This window comes from Myxocyprinus asiaticus, chromosome 2 (assembly GCF_019703515.2).
Source record: "Myxocyprinus asiaticus isolate MX2 ecotype Aquarium Trade chromosome 2, UBuf_Myxa_2, whole genome shotgun sequence".
NCBI classification, from domain to species: domain Eukaryota; kingdom Metazoa; phylum Chordata; class Actinopteri; order Cypriniformes; family Catostomidae; genus Myxocyprinus; species Myxocyprinus asiaticus.
Window position 1 is genome coordinate 7,318,602 of NC_059345.1, and position 20,256 is coordinate 7,338,857.

The following is a 20,256-nucleotide window of genomic DNA, read 5'->3' on the forward strand; positions in this document are numbered from 1 at the left end:
TCCATGTGTGTCAAGGTTAAATTTGGAGGAATGTAGATAGAGATGACTGTAATGGTTTTCTGCAAAGTCAGGCATACTGCTGTTGCCTGTAGGTTGCTATTAATATTTATATGACTATGGATCTTATTAAAATGGTTATCACATCTTATCTTATTAAAATGGTTGTACCACCGGAAGCCCGCTCGTCATTGGGACCGAAAGTGTTAAAACATGTAAAATTTTTAAAAGAGAGAGTACCGTCTGGTGATAATTGTGTTTCTTGAAGACATATGGCTAGAGGGTTAATAATTGCAGTTAGACGCTGCAGCTCTGTAAAATTTGTCCTGATACCACGACAGTTCCATTGGATGATATAATTTTCCATTACCTATAAGGGAGAATAGTGACAGTTTTCTTGGTTCTGCCTTTACGGGATGGACTTCTACTATGGTATTCATTCCCTTTCATTTCCACATCTTTTGTTTGTTTTGTCTTTGAGGTTTCATCTTGGGATACATTTGATTGTGAAGAACTTGCCTTACCGTTGTTTTTATTTGCCTTTTGGTTTCCTGTTATTGAACTCTGACTGAAGTGAATGTCATATAGAAGAGATTCGCTCTGGGTTCCTGTGTTCTTCATCTTTGGGAGAATATTACTATGGTTAACGGTTTGGGGTTTGTCTTTACGCATCCAGGTGATATCTGTCTGGCAGTCTATTGTTCTCACAGCTTTTTTTTGCAACAGAGGTGAAGGTTTTATTCAGCGTAAAAACAGGGACAACATCCACCATTCTCTTTGCTTCGAGGTAACTGATTCTCTTAGTACACCTGATCTTCTGTATTTCCTTTTCTTTGATCCACATGGGAATAGTTTTGATGCAGCTGAATGGACACCTGAGCAATTACAACATTTTGATGGTTTTTCACAGCTCCCTTTGTCGTGGCCTACCTCCCCACAGTTACATCAAGTACATTTGTTGTTGCAGCCATTAGATCCATGGCCGTACTTTTGAAAGTTGAAACACCGCAGAAGGTTGGGTACAAATAAGTCCACTGGAACACTCAAGTATCCAATTCCAGTATCCAAGTTTATCTGGGATTAGCGGTATTAAAGGTGAGGATGTACGTACCAGTTTTAATCGTTGGCTCTTCTCTCTTGATTATTATTCTTTTGATGTTCATTACTCCTTGGGTCTTGAGCTCATGTGTTATTTCTTCTTCATCCACATCATCCAACTCTCTAGTTCGGATTATTCCTTTACTGTAGTTCAAAGTTGGATGAGGAGATGTCTTTATTTGAACTCCAGCTAACATGCTGGCATGTAGTAGATTTTCAGCAATGGCCTTTTTACTGCATTCCACAAGAATCTGTCCAGATCGTAGTTTTTTCACTTCCTTTACTGTTCCCTCTATTCCTGCAATACCTTTTTGTATAGCAAAAGCTTGATGATTGGAGAATCTGGAGAAGCAGCTTCAATGATGATGAATTTTGGCCAGTCATCATTACTTGGCACAAGAGCACGTCTATTTTCTGAGGTATTGTCGGTATCTAGGTCCAAGAAACGTTTTTTTGAGGTATGTTTTGAAGCCATGTTTTAGGTTTTTAGTTTCGTCATCTCTGCTCCTCACCCACCTTGGAGCCCAAAAGTAGGGGATGCACAGCGCCACGGATCTCCATTAGATTATGCATCAGGGATACAGGGATGATATATTCAAGCAAAATGAGCAACAAGTTGCTCAATTTACTTGATTGACCCTTAGCCAACACCTACTGGGAATCTGAGAGATATATGATGTTCAGCTATCACAGAGTATTCAGAGGGCATGTCTTGACCAGCCGATTGATTGGATCGAGCCATTCCAACCTCCCACTTAGGTGAAGTAGGAGCCAAAGTACCGTGTTGAAATAGTGGAAGCCGCAGCAAACCACATTTCTCAGGGACCAGGATCTCTTCCTCCACCGACACGGGTCGCAACTCACAGCAAACGAGTCGTCCTTTTCCTTATTTCTTATAACAGAAATGGGATAATAAGGATCTATTATACTCCAGGTCTTTATAGAGTGATGGAAAAAACTTTTTGCTGTAACCCTAGCAAGGGGGGCTTGAGGGTTGTTTTCGCTTGCCCAAGGAGACGACCCTAGCACTACGGAGGGAAGGAGCGTGCCACTGTTCCTTTCACGGGCTACCATCATAAAGATGGGTCCCGAGCCATACCCGGGGATGGCATGAGGGTAAAACGATAAGAGAATTTTCATTTTTGGGTAAACTATCCCTTTATTTAAGCATCATAATGCAAAATAATCATAATGGTCCTAAAATAGGCATCATTTCTCAAAAATATGCATGCAAAAAAAAATTTTCTCTTTTGATTTAGAGATGAAATATGATCTGTTGAAATAAGACATGTTGTTTCGCCCTCCTCAATTTCCTAAAAAAACAAATTCAGAATAATATGCAGAAAATTTTTATTATTTATTGAAAAGTCTGTTAATAGATTCTGGAACTGGCACAAGTGTGAACTACCACTTATCTTAATCTTTCAATAGGGTAGAGTTTTCGGTCCAAGCCAATTATCATTGGCAAATGAATTGGCTATGCTGATATATATGGGTCTATCACTAATACAGACTGTTTTGTTGAGAAAGAGACCTTGCTCACCAGACTGCCACAGAACATACAGGGTCCTGACCCCTCCTGCTCACACACTATACGACCACAACTCAGACAGTTATTGATGAGTGTGTGTTTCTGACCCAAACACTCGCAGGGTTGACGGCCAGGGAGTAAGACAGCCAGACGATCACTACCCTCTTTGGCATACAGATTCACAAACTTGCTCTTCTTTTTCACAGATGAAGAGCCGCTGTTCTCTTGTGCCTAAAGAAAGCAAACACACCTCTCTGTAATTCTTTCTGCCCAATCAGATTGAAATAAATAAAGCGTTTTAGGTGTTTGAATAAGGTGACACACCTTCATCAAGTCAATGGGGGTTTTCACAGGCTCTGGCTCTGGTTGAGAGACAGTCACAAACTCTTGCTTATTCCTTCCCTTTCGCTTTGACTTCTTCTGGGTGTCTTTGGGTGTCATGTCCAAACCTTCTGGAGTAGAAAAATTAAAAAAAATAACAAATATTTAATTGACAATGACAAAAATTATAGTGGGGTGAGAAAGTCCCAATATTTACCCATCAATGCCTCCTTCCTGAAGATGAGCCCTGGACCATCAGGTTCTGGTGTCCGACAAGACTGCCATCTCTGCACCAGCTCATCTACAAACTCTTTCTTCTTTCCCTCAGTTCCTTGTAAGAGATCCCCAAGATATTCCACAATTTCATCAGCATTGTCAATGGATAGGATGTACCTGAAACCATGAAGTTTAGCTCAATGTATTGACTTTTCGTACACAATGCTCACTTATTTGCACAGAAAAGACCCATATGAAAATGTATTAAGGCATATATTTTCTGTTACACATCACACATTTACTGTAGGTTTCACACTATGAAAGTGGCCCATATAATGGTATGAATAAAACATGTGAAAGATAAATACAGGCTTGTATCATACTGTATCTCATCAACCATTATAAGAAAACATGTATCTAATGTAAGAGAATATTATGATTTTTCTCATATACACTGGTGGCCAAAAGTTTGGAATAATGTTCAGATTTTGCCCTTATGGAAAGAAATTGGTGCTTTTATTCACCAAAGTGGCATTCAACTGATCACAATGTATAGTCAGGACATTAATAACATGAAAAATTACTATTACAATTTGAAAGAAATGTTCAGAACTTCTTAAACTACTTCAAAGATTTCTCATCAAAAAATCCTCCACGTGCAGCAATGACAGCTTTGCAGATCCTTGACATTCTAGCTGTCAGTTTGTCCAGATACTCAGATGACATTTCACCCCACACTTCCTGTAGCACTTGCCATAGATGTGGCTGTCTTGTTGGGCACTTCTCACGCACCTTACAGTCTAGCTGATCCCACAAAAGCTCAATGGGGTTAAGATCCATAACACTCTTTTCCAATTATCTGTTGTCCAATGTCTGTGTTTCTTTGCTCACTCTAACCTTTTCTTTTTGTTTTTCTGTTTCAAAAGTGGCTTTTTCTTTGCAATTCGTCCCATAAAGTCTGCACCCCTGAGTCTTCTCTTTACTGTTGCACATGAAACTGGTGTTGAGCGGGTAGAATTCAATGAAGCTGTCAGCTGAGGACATGTGAGGCGTCTATTTCTCAAACTAGAGACTCTGATGTACTTATCCTCTTGTTTAGTTGTACATCTGGCCTTCCACATCTCTTTCTGTCCTTGTTAGAGCCAGTTGTCCTTTGAAGACTGTAGTGTACACCTTTGTATGAAATCTTCAGTTTTTTGGCAATTTCAAGCATTGTATAGCCTTCATTCCTCAAAACAATGATTGACTGATGAGTTTCTAGAGAAAGCTGTTTCTTTTTTTGCCATTTTTGACCTAATATTGACCTTAAGACATGCCAGTCTATTGCATACTGTAGCAACTCAAAAACAAACACAAAGACAATGTTAAGCTTCATTTAACAAACCAAATAGCTTTCAACTGTGTTTGATATAATGGAAAGTGATTTTCTAGTACCAAATGATCAATTTATCATGATTACTCAAGGATAAGGTGTTGGAGTGATGGCTGCTGTCTAGATTTGATCAAAAATGACTTTTTTCAAATAGTGATGGTGCTGTTTTTTTACATCAGTATTGTCATGACTATACTTTGTGATCAGTTAAATGCCACTTTGGTGAATTAAAGTACAAATTTCCTTCCGAAACAGCAAAATCTGTACATTATTCCAAACTTTTGGCCACCAGTGTATTAGAAAAACAACACATTCATCTATTTCTGATTATTGGCTACCCAAACATACAAATCAGGCTACTATTAAGTTTGTTTATAAAATTAACACCACATATATGTCTAACAATTCTTACACGTATTAAAAATGTACTGTGGTCATACCATGGTACTTTGATGTATAGCATGGCACTGAATGATCATGGCATTCACATGATACTGTTCAAGAAAGCCATTTTGTTAAATTACCATGGCTATTATGCAAATTTATTTTTTTTTTTTTTTTTTTTTTTTTTTAATAATAAAACATGATTATATCATGGTACTTTTGGAAACTTTTAATCTTGGTGGGGCAGGCCCACAATTTTTCATTCATACAGAACTTTTCAAATGAAAAGCTTTGTTGTTTCATTTTTGATTCCCTGCCTAAGACTTCAGTTTGCCCACTTTCCGGCATATGACATATTTTTTTTACAGCTGGCAACTGATAAACTTCAAGAGAATTCGCCTTCAAAATGCATAAACATTCATTAAAATGTACTTACTGTACAATGTCGTCGCTTACATCCAAACCAAATCTATTTCTTAACGTATCAACAGCCCAGCGAAGCAAAGATTCAGTCATGATGAAGTTACTGAAGCAATAATGCACTGCAGTTTATGTATTACACAGCTATCACGCGCAGCTACAGTCGCTTCCGGTCCGTGTGTTTTTAAAATAAAAGTCTCCATGCGTTAAAAGTCCTCAGTCCGCCGTCATATCTGGTAAGTACGGAACGGAACTGCGTAGGCCCTGTCCCAATACCCCCACTTGCGGTTTAATAGGCCCTGTCCCAATACCCCCACTTGCGTTTTGGTCTTGCCTACTTACCCACGTGTCTTACGTATTTCCGGTGTTTAGCCACTAGTGTGCAAGTACACAGGAAGACTGCTAGCCTGTGGAGGACTTTTGATTGCATGTTGGGACTAGGGTTGCCACTATTGAAGTTTTAAAATGAGGGACACTTAAATGAGGGTGGGGGATCACAGCCCCTAACCACATCCTCCACAGTTTTAGCAATAAATGCATTAAGAGTTAATATGCGTTATTAATATACCTTGTATACCCTTTCTTATATGCTGAAATTAGAAATTCCTGACCCCTGTCTTATAAAAAAAATACATCTTTTGTGTGTTAAATATATTTATTTGTATCTTTTCGATTATTTGTCTCCTTTATCTTATTTATGTATACATTTTAGTTGGTTTATACATATGTTTTTTTTTCTTCCTTCACCTGTACTTGTCTTTATGACTCAGTGAGTGTTTTCATACATTGTTTGATCTTACTGAACATTTATATAGAAAAAATCCACAGTTTTAGCACCAGGTGTGGACCCACCATAAGCACATTTTCCAACTTATATCAATGTTAAATTAGCGATCTGGAACGATTTCACTGAGACGCCATCTGACCAGCTTAAATACGGGACAAATCGTGTCCCATATTGATTAGATACGGGACGCATAATTTTATCTTTAAATACAGGATGATCCTGTATTTTACGGGACGAGTGGCAACTCTAGTTGGGACACTTTTAGACTTAAAGATGTTGGTGCTGGTTGCTACAGCTGTTTTTGTATTTTTGTTTTTGGTGACTGTTATAGCCTACTTAAAATAATAAATTACTGAACATTTTACCATCTTTTCAATGTATATATATATATATATATATATATATATATGATATTAAGTCATCCCAAACATGTTATATAATGTTGAATGCTTTCATTTATGCTAAAATAATATATGCTTCACTTACGTTTCACTACCTGATTATAATAAATAATTTGTGTTGAAAAGCGGACACCGGGGTGTGGCTCCTGATCGTGATAAACTCTGGGATACATTTACCCTGAAAGACCGCTCCGAAGCGGTATTCACACTAGTGAGGATTTAGTGTGAGTTAAGTGCACTGAGCTTTGGCATGTTTTAGACATGGGACAGTCTTGAACACTTACTTCCTGTCATGTGCACGCACACTCAAGTGGCCAAGACCGCAAGTGTGGGTACTGGGACAGGGCCATACTTTTACCATAACACTCTCAGTATTTCATCCCTATCTATTTCAAAGTCCTCTTCAAGGCAAGTCAGTCCACTCTGTGGCCATCTGTGGAACGCTATTTTCTATTATATTATTTCAGTTAAATATTTAAAGTTGCACTCAGTCATTTTTTTCTCATGAAAAAGTTTAACTCCTAAAGACATAAATTGTAATTTTGCAATATAATGAAGACCCTAGCCATATCAGTAACCTTATAAAATCTGTTTTATTCTACATGGAGAGGGTCCGCACATGGGGGCTGCCATGTTATGATGACATGACCAGCCATATACTACTCACTTAATCTCAGTAACCGTCCTGTTATTGGACACTTTCACTCATTGATTGAAGTAATCATGGCTGATTGTGAACACTACATTTCTACAATGGGATCTGAAACTGAAAACTATTGATTTTAAATGATGCTGCATCCAAGCCACTAGGTGTCAGTGTACAGTTGTGCTCAAAAGTTTGCATACCCTTGGAGAATTGGTAATATATGTACCATTTTTAAAGAAAACACGAGTGAGCAGGCAAAACACATTTCTTTTATTTCTTATGGGATTCATATTCAACTGTAGGTTATAATAGAATGGTACAATCATAAAACAAAACATGGCAACAATGAATAAAATGAAATGACCCCTGTTCAAAAGTCTTCATACCCTTTGTTCTTAATACTGTGTATTGCCCCCTTTAGCATCAATGACAGCATGCAGTCTTTTGTAATAGTTGTCTATGAGGCCCCAAATTCTTGCAGGTGGTATAGCTGTCCATTCATCTTGGCAAAATGCCTCCAGGTCATGCAAAGTCTTTGGTCATCTTGCATGAACCACACGTTTGTGATCTCCCCAGAGTGGCTCGATGATATTAAGGTCAGGAGACTGTGATGGCCTCTCCAGAACCTTCACCTTTTTCTGCTGTAACCACTGGAGGGTCAACTTGTGCTTAGGGTCATTGTCGTGCTGGAAAGTCCAAGAGTGTCCCATGCACAACTTTTGTGCAGAAGAATGCAAATTGTCTGCCAGTATTTTCTGATAATATGCTGCATTCATCTCACCATCAATTTTCACAAGATTCCCCGTGCCTTGTTGACCCCTCTCCAAACATAGCGCTTATGGTTGTGACCATAAAGCTTTATTTTAGTCTTGTCACTCCAAATTACAGTGTGCCAGAAGCTGAGGTGTGTCAAGGTGTTGTCGAGCATATTGTAACTGGGCTTTTTTGTGGCATTGGCGCAGTAAAGGCTTCTTTCTGGCAACTCGACCATGCAGCTCATTTTTGTTCAAGTATCGTCGTATTGTGCTCCTTGAAACAACCACACCATCTTTTTCCAGAGCAGCCTGTATTTCTCCTGAGGTTACCTGTGGGTTTTTCTTTGTATCCCGAACAATTCTTCTGGCAGTTGTGGCTGAAATCTTTCTTGGTCTACCTGACCTTGGCTTGGTCAAGAGATCCCTGAATTTTCCACTTCTTAATAAGTGATTGAACAGTACTGACTGGCATTTTCAAGGCTTTGGATATCTTTTTATATCCTTTTCCATCTTTATAAAGTTCCATTACCTTGTTACGCAGGTCTTTTGACAGTTCTTTTCTGCTCCCCATGGCTCAGTATCTAGCCTGCTCAGTGCATCCACGTGAGAGCTAACAAACTCACTGACTATTTACACACAGACACTAACTGCTATTTAAAAAGCCACAGGTGTGGGAAATGAACCTTTATTTGCCATTTAAACCTGTGTGTGTCACCTTGTGTGTCTGTAACAAGGCCAAACATTCAAGGGTATGTAAACTTTTGATCAGGGCCATTTGGGTGATTTCTGTTATTATTATGATTTAAAAAGGAGCCAAACAACTATGTGATAATAAATGGCTTCATATGATCACTATCCTTAAATAAAAGACAGTTTTTTTTTTTTTTTTTTTTTTTTTGCATGATCAGTCATATTTTCAAAATCAATGCCAAAATTTCACAATTTCTGCCAGGGTATGCAAACTTTTGAGCACAAATGTATGTCCGAGATGACAGAAAGACAAAAGTTACTGAGTGCACCTTTAAGTACTTTTTTACTATAAATCTCCAGTTTCACTTACATGTTCACTTTCACATTCTTCTTCTTTTGTTTTTAGGCGATTCACATTATTCGTGAATAATTTATGTTTCTCGCTCACACCTACAGTATCATACTGATCGGTTCAGAAGACATGGATTTAACCACTGGAGTCGTATGCTGCCTTTATGTGCTTTTTGGACCGTCACAGTTCTGGCCACCATGTACTTGCTTTACGGACCTACAGAGCTGAGATATAATTCTAAAGATCTTTGTTTGTGTTCAGCAGAAGAAAGAAAGTCAAACACATCTGGGATGGCTTGAGGGTGAGTAAATGATGAGAGAAGTTTGGATGAACTATTCCTTTAATAGCAGTGGTTCGTCTCCGCTGTAGAAATCGTAGTATGGTAGTACCCTGTTCCATAACCAGCATAAAGAATTGTTCAAACCCCAACAATAGGCTTTTTTGTATGGATTTATAACTCCCTATGCTCTATTTCTAACAAGAATGCGATTAAAAAACATATCTTTTATTCAAAAAATTATGGTATCAGTAGAAATGTAACAGCTTGAGTGTGTTATCTGTAGGTTTTGTATGTGTGTGTGTGTGTGTGTGTTTATCAATTATTTCTGTTTAATGATTTAAGTGTATCTAATTTTATATTGTACATTTAAGTCCAGTATTCTTATTAATTTATTTACTTTGTTCTATTAGTCTGGCTCTGTGCTGTACACCCCCTATACTATCTCTATGTTCAAAATAAAAGCATTAAAATAAGATAAAATAAAAAAATAAAATAATGCTAGATGCTAGGGGATCTCTGCACGGATAACCGATCTCATAACCGATCTCGGCATAACAAACTTCTTCTGTGTGTCAGCGGATGGACAAGTCTCGTGTCACTGTTTCACTGCTTCACCAGCGAGCAGATTATTGTCTACAGCTTATCCATTGAATTATTGAAGCGTCTCATAAACACAACTGTATTTATTGTGTTTGTTTGTGTGTGTGTCTGCTGTACACAAGCATAAAAGAGCTGTTTGCTTAACGATGTCTTTTTCAAGATAGCATTTTGCAAATGTTTCCCAACTTTCGAGTGGTCTGTTTCCCTGTCTGACAGGCACGAGCACTGCCTGGGCCAAGTTTAAGCGGAAGTGGCGCTCGGTGAGACGGATTGTGCTCACTGTGAAGACGCTTCGCTTGCGGGTCGCCCTCCTTCTAAGGGACGGTGCCGGTCCCCTCTCCTCCCACTATACTCCTGTGGCTTCCGAGGGACCACACGAGAGAGGCGTGCGAGGGTGGGATGATGAGCTCGGACAATTTTAGGAGGAATTGGCGCGAGGCAACTTTTGGGGCATGTTGAAGCGGGTTTCGCCCAAGGTGCCATACAATCATACCCCCCCCCCCCCAATCCCCCCATAATATGGGGTATTATAGTATCTTCCTTTTTTTACCCTTATTATTTAAATACTGCATACACTCAAGCTTGGATAATTATATTACTCCTTGTTCTTGGTTCATTTTAAATCGGACATGACCAGGCCCACACGGAATCTGTGGACTGCTGACTTTCCAAAATCTGTGGAATTCTGCGGGATAGATTTAAACATGTAAACATTTGTTAAACTGAGCAGAAAGTACTACACCCTCATACTGACGCTGAAAGCATGATCAAATTAGCCAAAATAATCAATAAGAAACACAAAGACGCGGGGAGCTGTGTAAAATTCTAGTGAGTTAACTGCAGAACCGCTCCAACTGGATTAACCTCTCAGACACACCTGTTTTGCACACATCTCTTCAACACAGAATCAGTAAAGAGAAACTGAAACTGTTTTTGTGTCTCTCTTTCTGTGTGTATGTGCTGTGAAATGGCAGAGGCCAGTATTTCTCAGGACCAGTTCGACTGTCCAGTCTGTCTGGATCTACTGAAGGTTCCAGTGACCATTCCCTGTGGACACAGTTACTGTATGAGCTGTATTACAGGCTGCTGGGATCAGGATGATCAGAAGGGAGTCTACAGCTGCCCTCAGTGCAGACACACCTACAGTCCAAGACCTTTATTAGGCAAGAATGTGGTGCTTGCTGAAATGCTGGAGAAACTGATGAAGACAAAACTCCAAACTGCTGTTGCACCTCAGAGTTACGCTGGACCTGGAGATGTGGAGTGTGACATCTGTGCTGGAAGAAAATATAAAGCTGTCAAGTCCTGCCTGGTGTGTCTGGAATCTTACTGTCAAACCCATTTTGAACGTCATGAGGAATTTCGCTCAGGAAAGCAGCACAAAATGGCCGATGCCACTGGACGACTACAGGAGATGATCTGCCATCAGCACGATAAGCTTTTGGAGGTTTACTGTTGTACAGATCAGCAGTGCATTTGTATGCTGTGTACGATGGATGAACATAAAAATCATGACACTGTATCAATTGCAGCACAGAGGACAGAGAAAGAGGTATGAACTTAAAGGACTACGTTAAAAAAAGCAAACACCGAGGTTACAGTGAGGCACTTACAATGGTAGTGAATGGGGCCAATTTTTGGAGGGTTTAAAGGCAGAAATGTGAAGCTTATAATTTTATAAAAGCACTTATTCTTCTGTTAAAACTCATGTATTATTTGAGCTGTAAAGTTGCTTAAATGGCCATTTAGCCGGATTACAATGTTTATCGGCGTTCCGTCGTCATTGCAACAAAGTTGTAAAATTGGATATAACTTTTCTTTTAATACACTGGTTGTTGTATTAATGCTGACACATTTACTCGTGATCAGTAGTTGCATTTTCAAAAATCATGATAAAGGTGTTTTAAATAACAAGAGCAAAACTAAAATAGCATATTGGTCCATTTCTCATTCAAAGCTAGCAGGCAGAAACATATAAGCAGAAACATAAGTCAAATTTTGAGCTGTTGGTGGTGCTAGAGGGTCTGAAAAGCAGGCCTGCGTCAAACGTCACAACTTTTTTTCCATATGGTTCTCTGAACTGCCACAGCTAGATTGTGAGACAAAGAATAATGATAAGCAGAAAACTAGCAAATAAAATGTGTGCCTACACACCTTTAGTGGTTGGTCCCTAATAAATGGCCCTCAACCCCTACAGCAAAACACAACAAAACAGATGCTTTTGTACAAATTACATCTCTTGACATAATAATACTGTGTTGATTTTGTTATCTGTATTTTTATGTCACTTCTCTCAGGTTTAATGTTACTTCTTTGCCCTACAGAAACACTTGAAGGAGACACAGAGAAAATTCCAGCAGAGAATCCAGGAGAGAGAGAAAGAGCTTCAGGAGCTGAGAGAAGCTGTGAAGTCCTATAAGGTGAGTTTTGAGAGGAGAAGATGAACAATTGCTGACTGCTGGAAGAGACTCTTAACCTCCTGAAACCCCGCGTCCATGTGCGTGGATGTTACGTTTGGGTTTCGCTATAGGCTATGTGTGATGCTCCTGTTCTACCTGCTCCATACGGGACTCAAATCGCCGTCTCCGGCATGGGAGGCGGGTGTGCTAACAAGGAGGCTAAAGGCTACAGCCTCTAGCGTCAGTCGCTAGTGCACCACTTGAGATCAGTAGAGTGAAGTTTATACACATTGCACAGCTATCTATCAGCAGGCTACCGTTACATATGCATAATTTAAACGGAATGATCTCAGTTCAGGAGACTTTAGGTTGTCATTAAAGGGTTCAATTTTCGACGCACCGAGTCATGTGACAAAACAACATGGCGCTAATCTCAGCTGAGGTTGTCTTTGGGAGAAACGGCAACAAAACTACATCTGGTAAGAAACCTCATTAAGTTTTTACATTAAAACCTGTTTGACTCAAAAGAGTAGAGTCTCTAGTTTCATCCGGTATGCCATTTTTAAAAATGTCATCTAATTATCACGAAGCAGCACACTGTTAAACACAAAAACCACATATGTGGACTATAGGCTCATTTTCCTTAAAAAATCCTATATTCACAATGCATTTTGAGAATCAATGGATGCATCCAAAAGCTGGAAAATGTTGCTTTCAGAGGCTTTATATGGACTTGGGATGAAAATAAGGTGCATTTCAAACAGTTCTGAGACCAGTGCAGACAGACAGCACACTGGAGGTTAAGTCATTCACTAAATAGGGAGCAAGGGAGCATCCTATAGCTTTCTATGCAGCTAAGTGCATTCACTCCTAACATCCGGTCAAAAGTTAAGTTTCAGACTGCAGATGATGTTTGGACCACTGATGTTTTGGTCAGTGATAATCAGTATATTGATTCAGAATTTATAATGTATAATTTTATTTTAACATGGTTGGCAGTGATTGGATGATGCTGGCCATTACTTTGAATCAGAGTTAATTATGCTAATTTCTGATGTAATATCTGTAACTTCTCAATAACTTGAATAACCAACACTCCTGGAAACACAATTAACAATTTGATGAAAAAAATCGGACTTTCTATAGCTTGGTATTATTTAAATAACATATGTGGACATCAATTTTAAGGAAAACTATTTGCTCTAGAATTATAATTTTTTTTGCTTGTTTATTAGGTGCTACTAGTTAAAAATCAAAAAGGGAAAAGGGAAATGGAAAATGCAAACAGCAGTCACGCTCGGGTCTCAGGAGGTTAAGCACTGTTTGGTTTTGTGTAGAATAATAACCATTTGGTTGTAAAAGTGATCCCTTTTCTAATGTAAATTGGATTTCATGACAATCAAGTTTGTAATAATTCTTAATGACTAACTTGCTGTAACAATTTAACATTTTATTGCCAGAAGTCGCTACATTTTCTGTAGTTATGCAGCAGAAACGGTGTGAGTGAGAAAGCACAATACTAGTCTGCTGTTTTTAATGTTGCTTCACCTAAATACTGCTTGAGTGTATGGAGTGAAATAGGCCTTACTATCAAACTGTAAGAACATTTTTATACTGAGTTTGCATCTTAGTGCAATAGGAGCCTGGATCACTTTAAGTCCATCTGAAGCCCACTGTAGCTAACAGGCTGAGTGAGGAACTAGCTGATTGTAATGTGTGTTGTAAAAGTGTTCTGCACAGGCAGCAGTGGAGGACAATGAGAGGATCTTTACTGAGCTGATACGCTCCATTGAGAGAAGCCGCTCTGAGGTGACGCAGCTGATCAGAGATCAGGAAAAGGCTGCAGTGAGTCGAGCTCAAGGACTCTTGGAGCGACTGGAGCAGGTGATTGCTGACCTGAGGAGGAGATATGCTGAGCTGGAACAGCTTTCACACACAGATGATCACATCCATTTCCTCCAGGTAACAGAACTCATAGTGACTGCGGTCTTTAGACCTCTATGGCCTCACATGGCGTAGAAGAAAAACCTGTAGTACTATACAGTAGTTTAATTATATAGGTCTATGATACCTTGAGTTTTTTATATATATAAATAAAACATACATTTTGTGTAATAATTCAACATTTGGACTTTCGTTAATTTTTTAAATTGAACTACCACAAGGAAGTGAGTGTACGTGCTTGACAAATCAGATGTAGTAGCAACTGTTGTAGTCTTTATGTAGCAGCATGTATTGAAAACAATATATATACAATTGACTTTTATCTGTTCTTTGTCTTTGTGCATCTGTAGAGTTTCCAGGCTCTCTCTGTCCTGCCTAAATTTGACGTACTCAGCATCGCTGTCAGTTCTTTCCTCTCTTTTGAGGGTGTAGAAAAATCTCTCTCTTGTCTGAGAAAGAAACTTGAGGAATTTTGTCAAGAGGAGATACAAATGATATCTGGCAGAGGTGAAGTATTGGATGATGTAATGGTGACACTCTACAGCAAGGTTCCATTCGTTAACATTAGTTAATGCATTAGGTATCATGAATTAACAATTAACACTATATTTTTTACATAATTTATTAATCTTTGTTAATGTGAGTTATTACAATAATATTCATGTTACTTCATAGTGCATTAATGTTAACAAATGCAACTTTTGATTTAAAAAAAAATGTATTACTATATTTTGAAATGAACATTAACTAAGATTAATGAATCCTGTTAAAGTATTGTTCATTGTTAGTCCATGTTAACTAATGTTGGAAACTGATGTTAACAAATTAAACCTTATTGCAAAGTGTTACCAATTTATTTACGCTCAGAAATAGGCCAGTGTGCTGTATTTACAAAAAAGTCAAATATAGTAAATGTATTTACTTTTGGAAATGAGTACGGTATGTACAAAAAAAAACCCCACACATTGTATGGAATAGATGTACTGGTAGATTTTTTTTTCACACTGAAGATATCTACTGATTTCCATAGTGAGCTGCATCCAGATCATTCCCGTTCCTGACCCAAAGACCAGGAAGGAGTTTCTCCAGTGTAAGTTACTATGAAAATACACCAATAAAAAAGATATACACTGTACTGTATATGTTCACATTATCAAAGCCTAATAGATACAGTACAGTGGACCATTTTTGTCAGAGAGAAAAATAAATAAATCAGCATGTACAATATGTTTCAGCTCCACTGTATAGTCTGTTAGCTGTTAACAAATGACAGCATTTAGATCACTTAAATATATTCAGAATTGGCCAAAACCACTCAGCAAGCCATTAAAAAATTATGCTTTTATATAAAACACTATATTAATGCAATAAACATGCCCCCAAACCCCAAGAAAACTGCTACAATAAAGGGATAGTTCACCTAAAAATTAAAATACCCTCATCATTTACTCACCCTCATGCCATCCCAGATATGTATGACTTTCTTTCTTCTGCTGAACACAAATGAAGATTTTTAGAAGAATATTTCAGCTCTGTATGTCCGTACAATGCAAGTGAATGGTGGCCAGAATATTGAAGGTCCAAAAAGCAGATAAAGACAGCATAAAAGTAATCCATACGACTCCAGTTGTTAAATCCATGTCTTCAGAAGCGATATGATAGGTGTTGGTGAGAAAAAGATAAATATTTAAGTCCTTTTTTTAATATAAATACTCCTCCCTGCCCAGTAGGTGGCGATATGCACAAAGAATGCGAATCACCAAAAACAAAAGAAGAATGTGACAGGGAAAGTAAAGGTGTGGGGATTGATTGTAAAAAACAACTTAAATATTGATCTGTTTCTCACCCACACCTATCATATCATATTCTGAAGACATGGATTAAACCACTGGAGTCTTATGGGTTACCTTTATGCTGCCTTTATGTGCTTTTTGGACCTTCAGATTTCTGGCCACTTCTGCGGAAGAAAGAAAGTCATACACATCTGGGATGGAATGAGGGTGAGTAAATGATAAATTAATTTTCATTTTTAGGTGAACTATTCCTTTAAATGGCAAAAATGTAACCAAAAGATAATGTACAGTATAATGTCTTAATAACAGTTGACTATCTGGCTGTGACCAAAAAAAAGGGAAAAATGTAACAATATTGAATTTTAAATTCAATTTGAAAACAGAGGACATTTCTAACCAAATAGGCTCACAAAAAAAAAAAGAAAAAAAAAAGGGGGGCTGCAGCAGGTCAGTATCAGCGAGACACAATGTTATCAAGCTTTTACCCAAAACTATTGAATACCTCTTTTTTCCTGTTTTATCTCCATTAGATTACAATCAGTTCACGCTGGATCCAAACACATTGAACAACAACCTCTATCTGTCTGAGGGCAACAGAATGGCTACTTACACCAACACAGTCCAGCAGTATCCTGCTCATCCAGACAGATTTGATAGTTTGGAGCAGGTGTTGTGTAGAGAGGGTGTGTGTGGACGCTGTTACTGGGAGGTTGAGTGGAGTAATGGTGTGGGCATATCAGTGTCATATAAGAGCATCAGCAAGAAAGGAGCAGGTAATGAGTGTTTGTTTGGATGTAATGATCAGTCCTGGAAATTGTCCTGCACTACCTCCAGTTGCTCATTCTATCATAATAACAGATATATTAAACTTCCTGTAGTATCCTCTAGAATAGGAGTGTATGTTGATCACAGTGGAGGAACTCTGTCCTTCTACAGTGTCTCTTATGCAATGACCCTCATCCACAGAGTCCAGACAACATTTAAACAGCCCCTCTATCCTGGATTTAGGATTATATCTGGATCATCAGCCAAACTGTGTGATTTGACAATGTAGTTGCCAGTGTTGGGTGTAATCCAATAACAAACTATTTAGTTACTGTAATCTAATTACTTTTAGTCAAAAAAGTAGTGTAATGCATTACATGTCAAATTCCTGTAATCAGACTCCAGTTACTGACTTTCAATGAATTTAATTACTTTTAAGTATATTATAGGGTTAAACATATTTCTAATATATTATTCGTGTAGAATACATTAAGTATGGCCCCGTAAAGAGTCATTGTGAAGGAGAAATGTGAGGTGCTGAGCGTATCACTTGTGTGTAACAATGAACAAGGAAGAAACATAAAATTATTTTGAATTTGTTTAGCGGAAAAGTGTTTTAGAAAGTAACTTAAAAGTAAAGTAATTAGTAATGTGATTACATTTCCAATGACGTAATTAGTAAAGAAATCTGATTACAATTTTAGAGAAATAATTTGTAATTTGTAGTGGATTACTATTATCATGTAACTTACCCAACACTGGTAGCTGCTATGAATGTAGATGGAAACAATATTAACAGTCATCATATATAGATTCTACAAATATGTCTCCTGTTTTTACCAATAAATGAAAACTACAGCTGAACTTCTGTCACTGCAATAACATGTCTAATATTACTAAATATTACTTAGTGCAATTACCCATTGACATTAATAACATACAGATCATACTGTATTAACACATTGCTGTAGTGTTTCTATATAAATCTTTATTTCAATCTTGTTGCAGTGTGATGCAAATCATATCTTGACTATAGCAAAGTAACTGAAATCTTCACGTATTGCCTTGATTAAAGATGTTATGCATTAATATAGCTTTAGAGAATTGAAGATCTGTGTGACTAAGTTTTGTTAAATTTGTGAATGCAGTAGTGAAGGAGAAATGTAATTTAGTGAATCACTTTCATGTCTGTAAAATGCATGAATACAGCCTATCTTCGATTCAAATTTAGAAGCTGATACTGAACCTTTTATTATTGCGTAACGGCTCAAGTCAAAATAAATTTGAGATGTGTTCTTAACAAAGTCGTGAGTCTTAATTCTTTTTATTTTTGTTGATATAATCATGAAATAGTGAACATTCTTTTTTTCACATATAAACTCAGCAAAAAAAGAAACGTCACTTTTTCAGGACACTGTAATTTATAGATAATTTTGTAAAAATCCAAATAACTTTACAGATCGTTATTGTAAAGGGTTTAAACAATGTTTTCAATGCTTAATGAACATGCACCTGTGGAAAAGACGTTAAGACACTAACAGCTTACAGACGAAAGCAATTAAGGTCACAGTTATAAAAACTTAGGATATTAAAGAGACCTTTCTACTGACTCTGAAAAACACCAAAAGAAAGATGCCCAGGGTCCCTGCTCATCTGCGTGAATGTGCCTTAGGCATGCTGCATGGAGGCATGAGGACTGCAGATGTGGCCAGGGCAATAAATTACAGTATCCGTACTGTGAGACACCTAAACAGCGCTACAGGAAGACAGGAAGGACAGCTGATCTTCCTCGCAGTGGCAGTCCACGTGTAACAACACCTGCACAGGATCAGTACATCCTAAAATCACACCTGCGGGCAAGTACAGGATGGTAACAACAACTGCCCGAGTTACACCAGGAATGCACAATCCCTCCATCAGTGCTCAGACTGTCCGCAATAGGCTGAGAGAGGCTGGACTGAGGGCTTTAGTCCTGTTGTAAGGCAGGTCCTTACCAGACATCACCAGCAACAACGTCACCTATGGGCGCAAACCCACCTTCGCTGGACCAGACAGGACTGGCAAAAAGTGCTCTTCACTGACGAGTCGCGCTTTTGTCTCACCAGGGGTGATGGTCGGACTCGCGTTTATCGTCGAAGGAATGAGTGTTACACCGAGGCCTGTACTCTGGAGCGGGATCGATTTGGAGGTGGAGGGTCCGTCATGGTCTGGGGCGGTGTGTCACAGCATCATCGGACTGAGCTTGTTGTCATTGAAGGCAATCTCAACGCTGTGTGTTACAGGGAAGACATCCTCCTCCCTCATGTGGTACCCTTCCTGCAGGCTCATCCTGACATGACCCTCCAGCATGACAATGCCACCAGCCATACTGCTCGTTCTGTGCATGATTTCCTGCAAGACAGGAATGTCAGTGTGCTGCCATGGCCAGCGAAGAGCACAGATCTCAATCCCATTGAGCACTTCTGGGACCTGTTGGATCGGAGGGTGAGGGCTAGGGCCATTCCCCCCAGAAATGTCCGGGAACTTGCAAGTGCCTTGGTGGAAGAGTGAGGTAACATCTCACAGCAAGAACTGGCAAATCTGGTGCAGTCCATGAGGAGGAGATGCACTGCAGTACTTAATGCAGCTGGTGGCCACACCAGATACTGACTGTTACTTTTGATTTTGACACCCCCCCCCCCCCCCCCTTTGTTCAGGGACACATTATTCCATTTCTGTTAGTCACATGTCTGTGAAACTTGTTCAGTTTACGTCTTAGTTGTTGAATCGTTTTATGTTCATACAAATATTTACACATGTTACATTTTCTGAAAATAAAAGCAGTAGAAAGTGAGGACTTTCTTTTTTTTTCTTTCTTTCTTTCTTGAGTTTATGATGTAAAGATCTGATTAGATTTGTTTTCTGAGAAAAAAAAAACTAATACCAAAACAATAATGCATTTCCTAGAGTTTATCAATTAAAGTGCTAGTTCACCCAAAAATGAAAATACTCTCATCATTTACTCACCCTTAGGCCACTTTCTTTCTTCTGCTGAACACAAACGAAGATTTTTTAAAGAATATCTCAGCTCTGTAGGATCATATAATGCAAGTGAATGGTGACCAAACTTTTGAAGGTCTAAAAAGCACATAAAGGTAGTGTAAAAGTAATCCATAAGACTCCAGTTATTAAATCCATGTCTTCAGAAGCTATATGATAAGTATGGATGAGAAACAGATCAATATTTAAGTCCTTTTTTAATATAAAGTCTCCTCCCTGCCCAGTAGGTGGCGATATGCACAAAGAATGCGAATCACCAAAAACAAAAGAAGAAGAATGTGACAGGGAAAGTAAAGGTGTGGGGATTGATTGTAAAAAAGGACTTTAATAATGATCTGTTTCTCACCCACACCTATCATATCACTTCTGAAGACATGGATTAAACCACTGGAGTCTTATGGATTACTTTTATGCTGCCTTTAAATGCTTTTAGGACCTTAAAAGTTTTGATCATCATTCCCTTGCA

At 38.4% G+C, this 20,256-nt stretch overlaps 2 protein-coding genes across 4 annotated transcripts in view; one reads left to right on the plus strand and one right to left on the minus strand.

Moving 5' to 3' along the window:
- The window catches only part of trip4 (thyroid hormone receptor interactor 4), a 111,115-nt gene extending 105,588 nt beyond the window's left edge, over positions 1 to 5,527 (minus strand). The window contains exons 1-4 of one of the 3 annotated variants that reach the window (XM_051647970.1): positions 5,356 to 5,527; positions 3,165 to 3,340; positions 2,951 to 3,078; positions 2,639 to 2,857 (exon numbers count right to left, since the gene is read on the minus strand). In XM_051647970.1, the coding sequence (XP_051503930.1) occupies positions 2,639 to 2,857; positions 2,951 to 3,078; positions 3,165 to 3,340; positions 5,356 to 5,435 (603 nt within the window). In that variant the 5' untranslated portion in view covers positions 5,436 to 5,527. The remainder of the gene's footprint in view (positions 1 to 2,638; positions 2,858 to 2,950; positions 3,079 to 3,164; positions 3,341 to 5,355) is intronic. The other 2 variants (XM_051647962.1, XM_051647952.1) reach the window with 2 other exon arrangements.
- Positions 5,528 to 10,755: 5,228 nt separating this feature from the next.
- Positions 10,756 to 18,046, plus strand: LOC127411977 (tripartite motif-containing protein 16-like). The gene is made up of 6 exons (XM_051647982.1): positions 10,756 to 11,402; positions 12,175 to 12,270; positions 13,978 to 14,211; positions 14,544 to 14,700; positions 15,224 to 15,283; positions 16,517 to 18,046. Exons 1-6 carry the CDS (start codon positions 10,806 to 10,808, stop codon positions 17,038 to 17,040), a joined length of 1,668 nt encoding a protein of 555 aa, XP_051503942.1. The 5' UTR covers positions 10,756 to 10,805; the 3' UTR covers positions 17,041 to 18,046.
- Positions 18,047 to 20,256: the final 2,210 nt, after the last annotated feature.

Bases quoted from the DNA above. Each gene is read 5' to 3' on its own strand.
- LOC127411977 (XM_051647982.1), top strand. From the start codon at position 10,806: ATGTGCTGTGAAATGGCAGAGGCCAGTATTTCTCAGGACCAGTTCGAC. The intron at 11,403-12,174 runs GTATGAACTTAA...TTTGCCCTACAG, and splicing joins CACAGAGGACAGAGAAAGAG to AAACACTTGAAGGAGACACA. The intron at 12,271-13,977 runs GTGAGTTTTGAG...GTGTTGTAAAAG, and splicing joins AAGCTGTGAAGTCCTATAAG to TGTTCTGCACAGGCAGCAGT.